At 40.3% G+C, this 19,000-nt stretch overlaps 1 protein-coding gene across 1 annotated transcript; it reads right to left on the bottom strand.

Moving 5' to 3' along the window:
* Positions 1–671: 671 nt before the first annotated feature.
* On the bottom strand, positions 672–15,377 carry PERP (p53 apoptosis effector related to PMP22). Its single transcript, XM_020893065.2, has 3 exons — positions 15,001–15,377; positions 4,520–4,660; positions 672–2,252 (listed from the first exon to the last, which is right to left on the bottom strand). The coding sequence occupies exons 1-3, from the start codon at positions 15,185–15,187 to the stop codon at positions 2,026–2,028; spliced, it is 555 nt and encodes a 184-aa protein (XP_020748724.1). The 5' UTR covers positions 15,188–15,377; the 3' UTR covers positions 672–2,025.
* Positions 15,378–19,000: the final 3,623 nt, after the last annotated feature.

Here is a 19,000-nt window from a genome sequence, read left to right as displayed (position 1 = left end):
ACCAAATTCTTTTAGTCTTATGGTCAAATTTATGAAACAATCACCTTAAACTTTGAAAACCATAGAAGAAAAAGTCCCTGCCAGTGGCTGACAGAAGCACTAAGAAAAAATGTCCTCCTCCTCCCACCCTGCTACTTGGAAACCCTTCTTCACATTTATATATAATAGAGCAGAATTCACCTGTGAGCCACCATGGGGAAAAAACGAACAGAAAATGGAAGATGGACAAGAGGAAAAGACGTAAAGAGACTACTTGTGGTCCCATGACCTGCATAGAAGAAGATTCCATCTCAAGCAGGAAGCTGTGCCACAGAAGACGCGAGAACCACCAGTGAAACCATACTAATGTTCCGTGGTGTCTGGACCTACCAGGAAGCTCTTGGTCCATTCCCTCTGATGGCAGTGCTGGATAAATACTGTTTGATATTGGTGTCCTGGATATTGGTCATTGAGGAAGTGGTTTAGAGAGTAAACTACTAGAATCCATTAAAGTTCATCAAAAGTTGTGTTGTTTCTTCTTTTTTATGTTCATCTTAAAACTTGAAAATGATAAAAGCAACTTTTCACTTTATCCAATGTTCTTACTACCCCACTCAAAACATCTTTTACAAATTCCCTTCCCCCAGATTTGGGGGAATGAGGGGAGAAGCAAAACCAAAAAAACTGCAAGCTAGAAACAAGATAAGATCACCTGGTTTATTGAGAAAAGTTCGTAATAAAACTGCAACTGCTATTTTTACAACTTACAAAGTAATTTGATATATAAAATGAATTGGTTTTCATTATGTAAGTACAATAGTAAAAAAATAATAATATTCCATGTGATACATCATATTTGCAAGTCAGAGAAATCCCACATTCCTGAATTCTCCTGTTAAATGTTTTACATCAGATATTTTTAATCTGTTTACCAAGGGAAACCAGGTTTTGAACCATATTTAAGTTTTTGCTTACAGTTGCAATCTATCAGAAGCTGTGTCTACATGATTAGAGACCCATCAAGCCAAAGATGAAAAATTCAAGCCATGTCTTCTCTTTAGGCTGTTTAATGTTACTTTTGTGATGGGAATGGCCCTCCTAATGCTTTACTGAACAACCTAATACTACTTAAAGGTCATAATGAATTAGACCAGTCCATTTTTCAATCCAGTCTACTCTGGTCTAGAGCATATAGACACCAAAGAGCACAGAATTACTAGTAGCTTTCTACCACACCCCCACCCTAAGAATCACTTTAAAAGAGAAAATTTCATCTTAAGATTTCACTGCTTAAGGAGGCCTTACTACTGCAACAGGTTTTGGCAATGAAAGAATACTTTCCTAGATGTCATATTAAGTTAATGGAAAGCTTAGCCCCAAATCAATTATTCATGATATTCATTAGAAATTCTCACAAATGACATGCATGTAGGAACCAATTTTGCTTCTTTGAATAGCCAAAGGCTTGAAAAAAATTTTTTTTGCGTTTCTTTTAGAATATTTATTCACTGACAATTTTTACCAGTATCATCTTCTTCTCCTCAGTCCTTAATAGACCCAACCCATTCCATCTGGGAAAAACAGAAACCTAACCAGAGTACACAAGTCTTTGAAGCCTTCTCATTTTTACCTTATAAATTTTGTAGTTACTTTCATACTCATATTCTTTTACAAATGCAATATCAATGGTATTGTTAGATACAAAGAAACATTGGCATATTAGTATTGAGTTGGCCAAAAAGTGAGTTCAGGTTTTCCCATCAATGTTATGGACAAGCCTGAATGAACTTTTTAGCCACCTTAATAGTTAGGTAATTAATTAAAAGAAGTAAGTCTTGCTTAACACTACAAAACATATATAAAAGATGAATATGAAACTATAACACCATTTAAGAAACACTTACCCCAGATTATTTTAGCATTTTGACCATAGCTTAATGATATGAACATTGTCCCCAAAACAGGTTCAAAGTATTCCGGGGAAAACAGTTTCTTTCTCTGGAATCTATCTCAGCAGCAGTGATGTTCTTCTGCTCATTCCCCACCTTAGGCAGATGTGTAGAAGTACCTGGGCTTGGCATTGCCCAGCAGGTCATCTTCGTAGTTGGGGAGGCAACAGAAGAAGAAGGCACAGCCGATCAGGATGATAGTGGCCGCCCACCCGAAGCCGTAGGCCCAGTTATAGATGTAAGTGACAGCAGGGTTGAGGTGAAGGTTAAAGGTCTGAGTGTACTTCACAGGGTAAATTACCAGGGAGATGATCTGGAACACAGCTAAAAGGAAGGAAAAAAATCCCCAAAGTATGAATGCATGAATGAACGAATGCATGGTAACAACAGATTAATTCCTCTTCTTCAATATTTTTGCCATAAAATTAAGTGTTAAATCCACCTAAATAATGCTGATAAAAGGGGCTGGGAGAATCTAGTTAATCATGAGCCAAAAAAGATGGTTGAATATTTTGTGTCAGAGATACCTGGTACTGAGCAGAATACTGAATATATGAAATACAGGCAGAATATTAGAGAATCATTCCATAGTACCTGTGTAAGCATTATATATACTAAAGTAAAAATTGCTGAACTGTGGTATGCAATAGAAAGCAAGAGCGTAGAGAAGAGCCTATTTTTCTCATCTTTGCATTTCTTGTGCCAAACATTTAATATGTCAGTGTTAGAAAAAATTATATACATACACACACACATATATATATACACGTGTGTGTGCACACACACATGACTTAGGACTCAATACTGACATTTGATAACATACCACTGGAATATTCATTCAATAAATGAATGACTAAATGAAACAATGAACCAATGATATGAATGATCAATGGGAGAATCAGTAGAAAAGCCTACAGAGGAAGGGAAATTTGAAGAATAAATAGAAATGAAGAGATGGAGGGCAGGAAGAAAAGTGTTCCAGGCTAGAAGAATACAAGTAAAAGAAGAGAATAATCACGGTGCTTTGAAAAAGTGAAAGGGCAGATACAGGCAGGGAAACATGTCAAAGAGGCTTCTAAACTCAATATAAAAGTCACATTGTTACAATCATTATTAATCATGCATTAACATTTTAAATTGCTTAAAAATAAAAGGAGCTTTATTAGATTTACTTTGTAGTATTTTTCAATGAACATGCATGATTCTATAAAGCGCTAATGAGTATACACATGCTATGCTATGCCATAAGCTATGCCAAAAGACCCCGATGCTGGAAAAGACTGAAGGCAGGAGGAGAAGGGGATGACAGAGGATGAGATGGTTGGATGGCATCATTGACTCAATGGACATGAGTTTGAGCAGACTCCGGGAGATAGTGAAGGACAGGGAAGCTTAGCATGCTGCAGTTATGGGCTCGCAAAGAGTCGGACATGACTGAACACAATGCTATGCCATGTGCTTTTTAACTTAGTATTTCATGTGTGCGTTGCCATGACTTAAGGTATGAGCAAATTTTAGCTCTGTGACACTCAGACGCTGCTCTTCACAGAGGGGCCAATTAGTTGGCTGTGATTCCTGGAGTATGTCCAGGAGTGGATAGTTACCACCACTTTGCTTTCACCTTAATTTTTTTCTACTAGCTCCACAGATATATTCTTAACTAGTTTTCTGTTTTTGTTTTTGTTTTTTTTTTTAAGAAAAGCTAGTTTTTCCGTTTCACTAGAAAGGCTATAGATGTTTCCATATCTTGACTTGTTGCTTCTGTTTCCCAACTTAAAATGTTCTCCTTTGGCAACTCATGAAGGGCAATCTTGGTGCGGATCATCATTTCTCTGCTTCTTATCTACTTAAAATAGCAAACTTTCACTGGTTAAGCCTGTCATTTAGTGCAAATCGTTGTGTCCTACACAAAAGGAACACTTCTCTGCATTTTTCTCTAATGTGATCGTGTCTGACTCTTTGCGACCCCGTGGACTGTACCCCGCCAGGCTCCTCTGTCCATGGGATTCTCCAGGCAAGAATACTGGAGTGGGTTGCCATTTCCTTCTCCAATATGTGCCATAATACATGTAAAATATAGTTATTTACCCATTTGGGTTCATCACGTGGTTTAGATCAATTTCTACAAAGTCTAAATTGCAGAGGACCCTTCCACGATCCACCACATCCTAAGACTGCAAAACTTCTTCACCAAGTGCAATGGTTCAGGGACATTTCAGTCCCCGAAGCATGCAGCTCACGGCAGGCCAGTCTGAGACCACTATGGAGACTGCCCTTCCAGTGGCGACACAGCCCTGGCCCCTTGGGGAGCGGTGTCAGGGACTCGAGGTCATCTATGAGAGATAGCCGCAGGTAGAGTGACAATCTTCCTCACTTGGGTGGGTGGCCTGGAATTGGAACAGCTATCTCAGGCAGAAGAGGAAAGGGATCAGGATCTTAAAGCACATCCTCTGTTATTTCTGCCTTTGGGGACACATTTTCTGAGAGCAGATCAGGAACTCTGTTGTCAGGGATCTTCACTGTGGCTTGGACATTACTATGTTGATGTTCAGTGCAGATAGGAATGAAGAATTGCTGGGGCACAGTCTTACCAGCCAGGGCCAGGAGGCCTCCGATCACTCTCAGGAAGACAAGCATTTGGGGTCCACAGAGGGCAAAGAAGGAGAGGATGAAGCAGATCACCAGGATGATGAGACCGCAGAGCAGCATGGCGGCGGCTGCCCTTCCCCAAGCTACAAGGAAACACAAACGGTCATTAATACAACAGACATGCCAAATCTAAAAATTACTTACCAAAGCATCAACAGTTTTTTTTTCCTTCTAATAATTATATTAGGGTGGAAGAACAGTTTTTCTCTCAAGAATACTTAAACATCTCCATATTTTAAAGGAAGAATAGGCAATTTGTAGGTAAGGCATTAATATAGTGATATACAGTAATGCTTTATCCCTCTGTTTGGGGGCAAATGCTTATACCTCCAAAATGAAAGGTAGACATCATTAAACTGTATCTCACTTAATAAGTGGATAAATTGGCCATATAAACAGGTATATTTAAAAGATTAACTCAAGTTCTAATCCAGTACAACCCAATAAACAACATTTTTGGTATTGAACAATCCAAATTATAATCTCTTCAGGAACTGTTTCAATTACCTTTTTTTTTTTCCTTCATTTTTTTTCTTTTTTTTTTTTTAATTACCTTTAAAAGGATCTTTGTTTTGTATTAAGATTTGGTTCCATGCAAAAATAATTGTTGAAAACAGAGTGCCTATGACTAGGCAGAGATGTGAAATAAAACAACTTAATTGTAAAGTATGTATGATTTTTATAACAAATTTAGGTGCAAACAACCTTTCTAAATTTTTGCATAGATTTTTTCTGAAGTATTCAGAATTTTTTGCACAATAATTCTCAGTTATTGACATGCGCCCTAAAAACAATCTGGATAAGGTGGAAATTGAGTTCTGGTTTCAAAGATCTATGTGGGCAGCTCCAGCCCTGGCTTATTCTGCTCTGCCTATGGGAAGAGAAAAGCCATAACTTCCCAGCTAAGGATTCCAGCCAATCACTCTTCCTGTTCAACCTGCACCAATTTGTAAAATCTCTTTCCCACACAACTTTCTCTCCAGAGGTAGTAACTGACATGTATGAAGTAATCACTCTGTGCCAGGCATGGAGCTAAGAACCTGCTATGGTTTAACTCTCTGAATTTTCCTGATAACTCTTCAAGGCTCACATTCTGTTATCATTTCTATTTTAGAAGTGAGATTAAACTGAGGTTTGGAGAGTCCAAATAATCTGCCTATGGTCACAGAGCTGACAGCCGAGTCTGATTTTTAGCCTGTCTATAGCCAGAATGTGACTCTTTTTCTTTGGGGATATGATTTACATGCTGGAAAATCCATCCTTTTAAAGTGTACAATTCAGTGGTTTTTACTATATTTACAGGGTTGTGCAGCCATCACCATTTACAATTCTAAAACTTGCATCATTCCAAAAAGAAACCCCATGACCATTAACAGTCACCTCCCACTCCCTTCTTCCTTCAGCTTCCAACAACCACTAATCTACTTTCTGTCTCTATAAATTTGTATACCCTGTACATTGCTTATAAATGGAATTATAGGTTATACTACTTGGCCTTTGTGACTGTCCTGTGCTTTCACTTAGCATGTTCTCAAGGTTCATCTATATTGTAGCAGCATGGATCAGGACTTCATTCCTTTTTATGACTAATAATTATTCTATTGTATGGAGAGCCCACATTATGTTTGTCCATTCATTCATTAATGAATGAACATGCACCCTTATTTTTCTTTATTGAATTTGAAAAAGAAAATTGCATGCACCTCAGTGCTGGTCCTACTCAAAATTTCACACAGCTTGGCTGGCAAACATACCCTCACTTAATTTTGGTCATTAGACTGGTCAATGGTAGACAAACCTAAGGACTAGCAGAAAGAACAAAGGCTTGGGAACCTTGTTTATACCCTGCCCCTACTACCTATTAGGGCTTCCCAGGTGGTGCTAGTGGTAAAGAACCCGCCTGTCAATGCAGGAGACATAAGAGACACAGATTTGATTTCTGGGTCAGGAAGATCCTCTGCAGGAGGGCATGGTAACCCGCTCCAATATTTTTGCCTGGAAATCCTCATGGACAGAAGAAGCTGGTAGACTACAGGCCATGGGGTCACAAAAAGTCAGACACAACTGAGTGACTAACTTTCACTTTCTTTCAAGTAGATGACACACGCTCATTTTTTTTTACACGCTCAAATATTATGTTTTCACACAAATGACCCTTTAGCAGCAGTGTCAGGATGACAGTCCCGATGCACCGTCAGGGGCATGACAGTCCATGAGTGGCTCCAGTTTTGTGTATAATTTTTACTACTTTCCTCCAAGTCCTGCTCTTTCTGTGAGATCAATAAGAGATTTTAGGACCAAGGTAAAAAGAAATGTTTTATTTTAAAAGCAACAAAGATAAAGCCAGAATGTGAAATTGAGTAATTAATTCTCTTTTCTCACTTTTGCCTTGTCCTTTGAGTAAGGTAACTTTCCAGAGAAGAGGAGCCATCTTTGGAAAGAACATCTAAGACCATCTCTGGGTCTACACCATAGACCACTGATACAAAACCATCAGTGGTGCTTATACAAAATATGGATTCCTGTGTGTCCCTCCAGACACAATGAATCACAGTTGAAAAGATAGTGCCCAGGAATCTGCATTTTGCTAGTATTTCTTACATCTATACTAAAGCTTGAGAACAACTAAGACAGATGATTAATCTTCTTATAAGAACAGCTGTTGCATTGCCAGAAAGGAGCATGCAACTTCCAGTGTGACCCACTCACTACCAATTACAGTCTCATTTCTATAGATTTTTTTCATGGCTACTGCCAATCATTAAATTCAATTAAATACAATCATTAAATTCAAATAAGCAGACACTGATTTTTCCTTTTAAGTTGAATTCACAGGTTCGTAACTGTTCAGTGAAAAGGCAATACATCTGTATGTGCATACAGAGGAATACAAACATGGAAATCAATTGTACAGTAGAATGTGAGTGTTCAATAAATACAGAAAAAAAAATCCTAACAGGGAACATATTTAATAATCAAACTTTGACAATTACAGATTAAGGTTTTTAAACTATTGCTAAATAATGTATGATATTGCCTAAAGAGTAATGTCAATCATTTTACCTGTTTATTTGAGGAAAATTAATACAAAGTTAAATTATTGCTATTACTACTTCCTCTGACACTATAGCTGTAATTTTCATTTAGTTTCAGGTACTTGAAAGAAATTTAAAAAATAGTAAGCCAATTCACCTAAAACCAACAGGTGAATGTAAAGATAAACACATCATTTTAATAATTCTTTCTATGCTATGTTAAATCAACTCAATTAGCGTCTTGCTTATTTAAAATGCTGAGTCTGAGAGAAATCAAAATGGACACTTCAGCAACATTTTGTCTGGAGAAAGGCTGCCTTGGAAGTAGGACACGTAAAACCTGCTCCTGGTAGCGTGGAAACACCCACAGTGAATCACTTAACTATCATTTGAGATAGAAATCTTAACATGGTTGTGAAGGTCCTGACATCCGTCAGGATAACAAGGAAGGCAATCTGCTCTCATGTCAATGACTGTTTTGTGAGATGGATCCTATCAGGTCTGAGCAGGGTCCTCCCAGCCCAACATTCTGCCTGAGAAGGGGCCAACTGCCATGTAGACTTACAACATGACAATTTTCCAAGACATACACTTTAAAAAGTTAAGTCTGTAGGCTAAGTACCTTTGGTCTCCTTTAATTACCCAGAATGAGCCTGATATTCCCAAATTTACCAAACCCCTTTGAGCACTATTTATATTTTATATTATACCTTGATCTAAATTATACCTATTTACCAGCCCCAATGAAAAAAACATCACTTTTTAAAACTTGTCCTAAAGCCACTTCTTTCATGATTCAACCGATGTTCCTCAGTTCTTCAAAGACAATCCATCTTCATCTATTCTGAATATAACTCTGTCCTTCATTATTATTTTATATAGTAAATTTTATGGCCTTTCCTAATCTGTATTTTATTGGCATTTGTTATATCCATACTAAAATTTGAGAACAACTTAGATGATTAATCTCCTTATAAAAAAGATTGCAACACTGCCAAAAAGAAGCATGAAAGTTTCATGAGAAATGAGACTACTGTCAACTGTAGTCTCATTTCTATAGATTTTTTTTTCATGGTTACTGTCAATCATTAAATTCAATTAAATACAATCATTAAATTCAAATAAGCAGAATTTGTGTGTATGTGTGTGTATGCAGGGGTTGGGGAAGTTGTCAATTACCTTTCTCTGAATTGAGATCACAACAGCATGCTATATTTCAGGTAAACAGAGTTTCTATGCAGGAATGTTTTTTTTGTTTGCTTGTTTTCTTAAAGGAAGACAAATTTGGGGTTTCATATGTATTCATAATTTATTCTGTCATAAGTTTATTTTCTAAATACCACTTGGAGAAATTCATGTTATCCAAGAAACCAGCAATATTATAAATCCACTTTTAAATAAGATTCATTAAAGATCCATTTAGGTGAAGAATGGCTTATCAAATTTTGCTATTTCTTGCAAAGATTCAACATTAAATCAACAACATGGAAACCACTCACTAATTACTAATCACTAATGAAATTGAGTTTTTTCTAGGTAATATTTTTAAATTTTTTGTATGAGGAAGAATGCTGTATCTTTATCCAGAGATTATATACTAAAACATGACATTACAAGGCAAATACAGCTGGGAAAAGACCAATAAGATCAACTGATAAGAAAGGAGCAATAAAAGTAAAAATAAGTAAATACCTCAAATATCAAGCTAGAAACCATAAATCAAACTTAAGTTTGTGGAAAAGAAAAAAAATTTTTTTTATTTTAAGACAAGGAGAGCACCACTACTATTGTGGGTGATATTTTGGAGACTGTCATGACTTTTTCACCCCAAATTAGTATTTCTTTTAACGGATTTGCTGCATTCTTCAGGAGTTTTACACGTGGGCACCAAATAATTGAGGTTTCCCTAGTGGCTCAGTAGTAAAAAATCGGCCTGCAATGCAGGAGGCGTGGGTTCTATCTCTGGGTCAGGAAGAGCCCCTGGAGGAGGGCATGGCAACCCACTCCAGGATTCTTGCCTGGCGAACCCCATGACTGAGGAGCCTGGCAGGCTAGAGCCCACAGGCTGGCAAAGAGCTGGACATGATTGAAGCGACTGAGCACAGTACCCAGCAAAAAACGCTGACCGAAACCTCCTGTGGCCCAGCCCCGCACTCAGCGCCCTGCACACACCAAACTGTCACCCAGCCAGAGGACCGCTCCTTCCCAGAACAAAAGACTCATCTATGAACAAGACAGAAAACCCTACCTGGTGATTAAGATTTTGTCAGATTTCTTCCTATTGTTTCTATAAAATTCTTTATGTCATACACAAGCAGAACTGAAAAGTGGCTAAGACCAAAACTGAAAATATAAAAAGATGCTATCTACAAATAAACATAGGCATGGGTGGACGATATAGTCAAAAAGACTGTTGCCTATTCAGCGAGGAGACTTGCAGTAATACAGACCAGTGCTTCTGAAACTTCAAAGTGCTGATGAATCAATCACCTTGGGGACCTTGTTAAAATACAGACTCCAATTCAGTAGATAGGCCTAAGATATTGAGTGTCCAATAACCTCCCCAATAATGCAGGTGCTGATGGTCTGCGACACATTAGTAGTAAAAATCTAGAGGATAACTCAGTACAGGCCTCCAAAAAAATCGGCACAGGAAGAGCGATTCTGCAAGGTTTGGAGGCAGGAGAGGAATGGCTTAAAGCAAGAATGGTGGGGGCGGGGGTCACTGGGGGGGAGATTCCACGGTAGGTGTGAGATTCTTTACATGCTCCACATTCCCAGCCCCCTACACTGAGCCAGATAACTCTTGCCCATTGGTCTTTACAGAACTCCTTTACCGACTTCTTTTGAAGTCTGAGAGGGGAAACTATCCTACACAGGAAGATGGGAAAATACAGGAAATTGTGGATGGACTCAGAAAAGATAACTAGCAGCAAATTTGGGATCTACCCTCAAATGTTTGAAAGTCTGTCTGCTGTTAGAAGGCTAGAAAGAAGAATTTACATAGAAGCACATCAGCTCCTGTTAGTGTTAAGAGAGGTACTTTTTTTAAAATTGGAGGATAATTGCTTTACAGTGTTCTATTGGTTTCTGCCATACAACAAAGCAAATAAGCCGTAATTATATATACATTCCATACTTCTTCAGCCTCCCTCGCCCCTCCCATCTCACCCTTCTAGACCATCATAGAGTACCAAGCTGAGCTCCCTGTGTTATATGGCATTGCCACTAAGAGAGGTACTTTTAAACAGACAAGCATGGTGGAGAGAATTAAGTTGCTGAACAAAGGCTGGAAGCTCAGATCAGTCACGGGGGATGCTGACCGGCAGGCTTTGGAGAAATCTTCAATAGGCGCACTCTTTGTCCCTCCTAATTCTGATAGTCTAGGAGTCTGCCCATTTACAGGGAGAAAAGACAAATTAGTTCACTAAAAAGGAATCGAGGCTCTCTGGTAGTTATTGCTAAAAACAGCAAATGTGGAGTAAACTGGGCAAGATCACTGGTTCCTAGATGTCTAGATTTTATAAATCAACATACATATATATTTAATTATGAAAATCAATTGAATGTCCAACTTTTTGTTTTACTATATAAGAACATGAACACATGCCCACAAAAGATCAATCTACTAATGCCTAATTTCATAAGCCACAAGAATATAATCTCAAAATGAAATTCTTTAAGTTGAATTTAGCCCAGTGAACACCTGTTAACCTCGTGCTTTTCTCATTATCCATGCTTTGAAAAACCATAGCGCTAAATGATCTAAAACCATTTCCTATAATAATCTGATTCTTTGTCTTAAGGCTGATTTCATGTTTAAAAAAAAAATTTCAATGTGGTATCATTGGTAAAAATGAGGCTCTGCCCTTCTGAATTCAGATGGAAGACAATCTGGTTTTCCCTTGCTGCCACTCAGACTTGCCACTGTCGTTCTTGGAGCATAAATTCATCGTTCTTATCCCAGTAACTGATCCACAAACTTAACTCCATTTTTCTCCATCCTGAGCGAGTCAGAGCTTGCTTAGGACTTGAAATCTACATCTCTGAAGTTGAAAATATCCTCCTGATCTACTCTTTCTTAGAACTGGAAGAGAAGGTGCCAGCAATGCAAAAATACCATCTGTGAACACGGATTCAAATTTAATTTTGCATTTTCTTTATACGTGAAATTTGAATGACTGTTTCAGCATTTAAATCTAGATTTTTCTTTTCCTGTTTTGAGGATTAGAAACCTTGATTTAAAAAAAAAAATTCAAACAAGTATGTGTATTTATTTAGGTGGTGTTGTTTAGCTGCTAAATTGTATCTGTCTCTTTTGCGAACCCATGGACTGTAGCCCCCCAGGGCTGCTCTATCCACGGGATTTCCCAGGCAAGAATACTGGAGTGAAAAAAAGAATACTGGAGTGTGTTGCCATTTCCTTCTCCAGGAGATCTTCCCGACTGAACCCTCCTCTCCTACACTGCAGGAAGATTCTTTATCACTGAGCCACCAGGGAAGCCCCATTTAGTTGTTACTATTATGTAAAAGAAAATATTCAGTGTTTAATTCGGTTTACTGATGAGGAAAAATGAAGTAGATATATCATTTTTTTAAATTCTTAAAGCTGTTAATGACAGTGAAGAATATAACGTTCTGCTTTTTACATAATTCTAAGGAACTTTATGAAAATACGCCTGTATTATTTAGTATTATTGCCAATACCTACCAGCAACAACCTAGGTCTTTAATACCAAAATAAATCAATGTTATAAATATCAGCAAATAAAAAGTGATAGTGAAGCACTTTGTAATACAAAGGTATACTTTCGTAAGTATTACAATGATAAACCACAAGATTTAATTTTTAGTACATGGCAAGAAATTTTTTAAAAGTGGAGGTACTTACTTAATTCTCTATACTGAGATATTTTAATTAGAGCCATCAACCTTACTCCTCGTCATGTTTGTACATACGTGGGAGTATGTGTAAACTGCTCACTGTATTTTAGATAAAGTATGACCTCATGTGAATGTATTTTTTTCAGCAAGGACATACTGAAGCTATCTGAAAATCTCAAGAGTTCAGACACCTAGATAAACGACCTAAAGTGTAGAAATACACAATTTCTATACCTGTGAGGCAAAACTAGACAACAGTCCCTGGTAGGAGATGGAGTAGAAGTACAATAATCATTCTAACCATTCTTTGACATCAGTAGCCTGGGATGGACCTCTTGTGGTGAATTCATAGCTATTTTCTTCTTCCCACAGTCACCTATTGACAGTGGATGCTAGGTTCATCACTTGATTCTAGGGCTTGAACAAAAGCTGCGTCTAACACATTCTTGGCACTTGGTTATCTTTGCAAAGGTCAGGAATAACTAAATTGGAATGTGAAGGCTACCACCACCCACTTGTGAAAATCACAAAGACAGTACTAGATTCCGCAAGACTCACTTGGAAAACCGCACTTTTCCAAAGACCGATTTCTGTATCAAATTGAAACATCAACTATTCACTAAAAAAGTATTCACTAAAAAGTATTCACTAAAAGCTATTAACTAAAAAAGTTAATGCTTGAGACTTCTGTCTAATTTTTAAAAATTAGAAAACAGAAATAGAACCTGCTTATTCCCTTCTTTATACAAAGTACTCAATCAGCCTGAGGGTTAGAAGCGCCACACCCTAAGAAGGTGAGTTCATCCTGCAAGTCAAGAAAAATAAAAACTGCATTGTGCCAGTTTCACAAGAGGGCTGTGGTCACAGCCAGAGCCTTGCAAGCCAGATCATGTCCCAGCAATAGTGCTGATCTAGCCTCTGCATGCACTCTTCTCCCAGCTGGTGTACTAACCTTCTTAATTCACATGCCCAGCATCCCTAAATATTCGTTGGGTCTGTATTAGTCTTTGCAGTGAGACATGAAGACCAAAGTCTGTTTAAAAACACACCTGTTTTAAGCAGGCCTGCTAAATCCCCTATAAGATACTGAACCTGACTGCATTTTAACCAAATATACAGACATGTTATTTCAAAGAAATTAACTCGCTTCAAATACCTAAAAGACTTGCAAGTAATACAAACCATTACAATACAAACAGCAGGTGGGCTGTTTGTGCTTTAAGAGAGGAAAAACACAGACTCAAGGAAAGTTGTAATTTCATTTAGTCTTTATATTTACTTTCTGACTAGGGCCATGCCTCCTTTGTGGGTGGGGGGTAGGGTGGATTCCATGTGGGAACTTCCAAGTAATTCCACAGTGGATAAGATAAAGCACCAAGCCTCTGATTCAGGGCCTCAAGATAAACAGAATTTGGTTTGAAGCCCTGGGCCAGTTTAGGTGTTGGGGGCAAGTCAAAGGCCCTACCAGAGAATGGGGGGAAAAGCAGGATATCTTTTTCTCGGTTTAAACTCAGTTGGTAAGGCCCCATTCAGTAGTACCTGGCTTTCAGCTTCTGATTATGCTCCTACCTAAGCCCTCTTTTTTCAGACCCCACACACGTCGCTAATTACAATAGACCCCAGCAGTCCTTCCCACCTACCAGTAAGCTGGGGGCGGTATCAGCCCAGGGCAAGTCCTGTTCGGGTCCTGTCAGCTAACTAGTAGGCAGGAAATCCCTCCACGTTGGAAAAAGAAAATACTCTATCTGCAGTATTTTAAATTTGTCGACTCCGTTTCATTTCGCTAGTGTAGAAGATGTGTTTGCTTTTTAGATTTCAAATCGAATTGAAATAAAGTTTTCTAAACAGCAATGCTGGACTGGAGCCAAACTACCCCTCTAACAAGAATTACCCTGCAGCGTTAAACACTGCAATATCTATTGAAATTACCACTGCTAAAACTTTGACAGAAAGGGTTGGGTTTTTTGTTTTTGTTTCTTGGGTTTTTTTTTTTGTTTGTTTTTTAAGGAAGAAGAGTTGCTTTCTCTTACTTCAAGTTGAATAATATAGCGAATTAGGGAAGGTACGCACTTTTAATACTTGTAGTTTAAGCATAAGAAGAATCAGAGGAGGAGGCCACGGAATGGCGATAAATTTCAGTAGGTATCCAAGAAAATATACTTTGTTCACTGTATTTACTCATCAAACCCTTTTCAAATGGCTGAGATCACCTTTTGCTGTACAAACTACGAATAAATGTAGTTTGAACTAGGGTCACTGTCCGCCAGTGTCGAGCCTGGGTTTTGGCCTCTCAAGGCTGCTACTGCTTGATTTTGTACGGGTCCGATGTATGAACCCAGGCTCTGAAGAGATTTTTGTTGAGTCACCCATTAGCCCCCGACCCTGTTTAGTCCCTTCTCGACCCTGTTTTAGTCCATTCCCGTAGAGCGACTTCCGCACTCCCTGGGCGCTGGCGCTCGCCCCAGCCGCCGCCCGGAGGACTTCACGGAGGAGGCGGCACTCACCATACACCATGAGGCTGTCGCAGACTTCTAGTAAACAATGCCACCACAGCGAGGACGTCTGGCTGTCGTCGCTCGACTGCAGCCAGCCGCGACCGGCCAGCGCGATGATGTCAAAGACGATGGCGCTCAGCAGGAGCAACGGCAGGATCCACCTGCAGCGCTCGCAGGCCAGGCCGCAGCGCAGCATCTCGACGGCGGCGGCGGCGGCGGCGGCGGGGAGGAGAGCAGCGCGCGAGGCTCGGACGCCGGCGGAGAGTGGCCCTCGAGCGCGGGCAGCGCGACAAAAGGGAAGAGGCCGCGAGGAGGCGGCTCTTGGAGGACGCGGCTCGGGGCTGGCAGCGGGGGCGCGGCGCCCGCCCCACCTAGATTCCGGTGACTCAGAGCGCGCCGCCCGGACCTGCCGGGCCGGCCCGCCTGGGCGCGCGCTAGGGAGGCGGGGCCGGCTCGGGTTACAGCGGGTGTGGGTGAGCCTAGCCCTGCCCGCGAGCGGCCTGGAGCCTCGCGGAGCCACAGTCTCGTCTCCCCCCTTACTTGGTCCCCGCGCACCCAACGCTTCTCGTCTCAGTGCTTCAAAGTGTACACATTTTAATCTGCGGATCACCAGTTAGGTATTCAACCCCTGAAGTCGGATCGTGGCCTGATTTTCAACAATACTGTGTTTAAGTTTCCAGCCATTTGAGATGAGCGTTCAAACTGGACATGGATCGTTGTTGCGCTCCGTTTGAGCGCGTGTTTGAGCACGTGTACCGAACCGAGGGTCCCTGACCCTCCGCAAGAGCTTCCCTGGTAATCCCAAGGGCTTCCCTCGTGGTTCCGATGGCAAAGAATCTGCCTGCCACGCAGGAGACCCGGGTTTGATCTCTGGGTGGGGAAGATCCCCTGGAGAAGGAAATGGCAACCCACTCCAGTATTCTAGAGTCGGATAGGACTGAACGACTGACACACACGCACACAGCCGCACTTTCTTTGAGTGCGTGTAGCCAACCCAGGACCCTGGCCCTGACCCTCCCCCGCAGAGGTGGGCACTTCCTGCGAGCTCCACCTTTGTACCTTGTACCTCAGCTGCTTCAGACTCATAACTGCTTACGTCCCCGCCTTCTGCACTCGGGTGCCAACTGTTTGACAGAGAGACCTTGTTTTCACGATCTATGTATCCCTGGCGCCGGCCCTGTGCCTTGGTCTTAAAGGGAGCGCGGTAAACACTTTATTGGCAAACACACTGAAATTAACAAATGCTAGTTTCAGTTGTGGTGGAGAAGGCAATGGCAACCCACTCCAGTACTCTTGCCTGGAAAATCCCATGAACGGAGAAGCCTGGTAGGCTACAGTCCATGGGGTCGCCAAGAGTCCAACGCGACTGAGCGACTTCACTTCACTCACTTCACTCACTTCATACTTTATCACTGGAGAAGGAAGTGGCAACCCACTCCAGTATTCTTGCTTGGAGAATCCCATGGACCTGGGAGCCTGGTGGCCCCTGGTCCAGGGGGTCGCAGAGAATGGGACATGACTGAAGTGCCTGAGCAAGAGAGACTTTCAGTCGTGGAAGCGCTTTAGCCGCTTCTCCGGATAAATTCAGGTCCCCTTGGCTGCCATCCACTCCTTAGCCCAGATTTCTACTTAGACCCTCTTACATCTACCCTTTTCATTTACTATTTTGAGGTGTCTCCAAACAAAAACCGCATGTCAGCATGCAACCACCAACTAAAGTCCCACCTCCCGTGTCCTGACTCTGCTTCCATCACCACCATAGCTCCTCAGGTGTGGCTAGCAGGGTGAGGTGGCAGCTGGGAGTGGTACTGAGGAGAAACAAGTTCTCCTTGTTTCTCCTTGGGCAAATCATGAAGAATAGCCAATGAGGGTCATATCTCACCGTGTACCCCCAAAGATATATTCTGAATCACCTTTTCTTTTTATTGAAGATTTACAATATTAGTTTCAGGTGTACAACATAGGGATTCAATATTTTTATAGCACTCAATATGCCAGCAAATTTGGAAAACTCAACAGTGGCCACAGAACTGGAAAAGGTCAGTTTTCATTCCAATCCCAAAGAAAGGTAATGCCAAAGAATGTTCTAACTATCGCACAATTGCACTCAATTCACCTGCTAACAAGATAATGCTCAAAATCCTTCAAGCTAGGCTTCAACAGTACATGAATCAAGAACTTCCAGACGTACAAGCTGGATTTAGAAAAGGCAGAGGAACCAGAGATCAAATTGCCAACATCTGTTGCACCATAGAAAAAGCAAGAGAGTTCCATAATAACGTCTACTTCTGTTTCATTGACTATGCTAAAATCTTTGTGTGGATCACAATACACTGTGGAAAATTCTTAAAGAGATGGGAATACCAGACCACGTTACCTGCCTCCTGAGAAACCTGTATGCAGGTCAAGAAGCAACAGTTAGAACCTGACATGGAATAACAGACTGGTTCCAAATAGGAAAAGGAGTACATCAAGGCTGCATATTGTCACCCTGCTTATTTAACTTATATGCAAAATACATTATGCAAATGCCAGGCTGGATGAATCATGAGCTGAAATCAAGATTGCCAGGAGAAATATTAATAACCTCCGATATGCAGATTTCACCACCCTAATGGCAGAAAGTGAAGAGAAACTAAAGAGCCTCTTGATGAAAGTGAAAGAGGAGAGTGAAAAAGTTGGCTTAGAACTCAACATTCAAAAAATGAAGATCGTGGTACCCAGTCCCATCACTTCATGGCAAATAGATGGGGAAACAATGAAAATTGTGACAGACTTTATTTTTCTGGGTTCCAAAATCACTGCAGATGGTGACTGCAGCCATGAAATTAAAAGATGCTTGTTCCTTGGAAGAAAAGCTATACTAACCTAGACAGCATATTAAAAACCAGAGACGTTACTTTGCCAACAAAGGTCCATCTAGTCAAAGCTATGGTTTTTCCAGTAATCATGTTACCAATGTGAGAGCTGGACCATAAAGAAGGCTGAGCACTGAAGAATTTATGCTTTTGAACAGTGGTACTGGAGAAGACTCTTGAGAGTCCCTTGGACAGCAAGAAGATCAAACCAGTCAATCCTATATGAAATCAGTTGTCCTGAATATTCCCTAGAAGGACTAATGCTGAAGCTGAAGCTCCAGTACTTTAGCTACCTGATGCAAATAGCCGACTCATTGGAAAAGACCCTGATGCTGGGAAAGATTGAGGGCAGGAGGAGAAGGGGATGACAGAGGATAAGATGATAGGACGGCATCATCGACTCAATGGACACGAGTTTGAGCAAACTCCAGGAGATACTGAAGGACAGGGAAGCTTGGCAGGCAGCAGTCCATGGAGTCACAGAGTCAGGCACGACTGAGTGACTGAACAACAATACTCCATTTAAAAATATTATAAAATATTGGCTATATTCCCTGTGCTGTACAATATATCCTTATAGTGTATTTATTTTATACATAGAAGTTTGTGCCTCTTAATCCCCTGTCCCTATTTTGCCCCTCTCCCTTCCCACTGGTAACCACTTATTTGTTCTTGCATCTGTGTTTCTGTTTTACTTTATTCATTCATTCATTCATTTTTTTTTCAAGAGTCCACATATAAGTTATAATATACAGTATTTGTCTTTCTCTGACTTATTTCAATAAGCATAATACCCTCTAAATTCATCCATGTTGTTGCAAATGGCAAAATTTCAGTTTTTTTAAAATATCCCATTGTATATATAGAGAGAGACATATGTATGCATATATATATATATATATATATGTTAGCATATATATCACATCTTTATTCATCTGCTGATGGGTAGTGGTGTTGCTTTCATATTTTGGTTATTGTAAGTAATACTGCTGTGAACAGTGGGGTGCATGTATCATTTTGAATTAGTGTTTTCCTTTTTTTTCAGATATATTCTCTGGAGTGGAATTGCTGGATCCTATGGTAGTTCTATTTTTAGTTTTCTGAGGAACCTCTCTATACTGTTTTCCATAGTGGCTACAACAATTTACATT

The sequence above is a fragment of the Odocoileus virginianus genome, chromosome 34 (assembly GCF_023699985.2).
Source record: "Odocoileus virginianus isolate 20LAN1187 ecotype Illinois chromosome 34, Ovbor_1.2, whole genome shotgun sequence".
Classification (NCBI taxonomy): Eukaryota; Metazoa; Chordata; class Mammalia; order Artiodactyla; family Cervidae; genus Odocoileus; species Odocoileus virginianus.
Note: the sequence above shows the minus strand (reverse complement) of the source record. Positions and strands in the feature narration are given on the sequence as shown.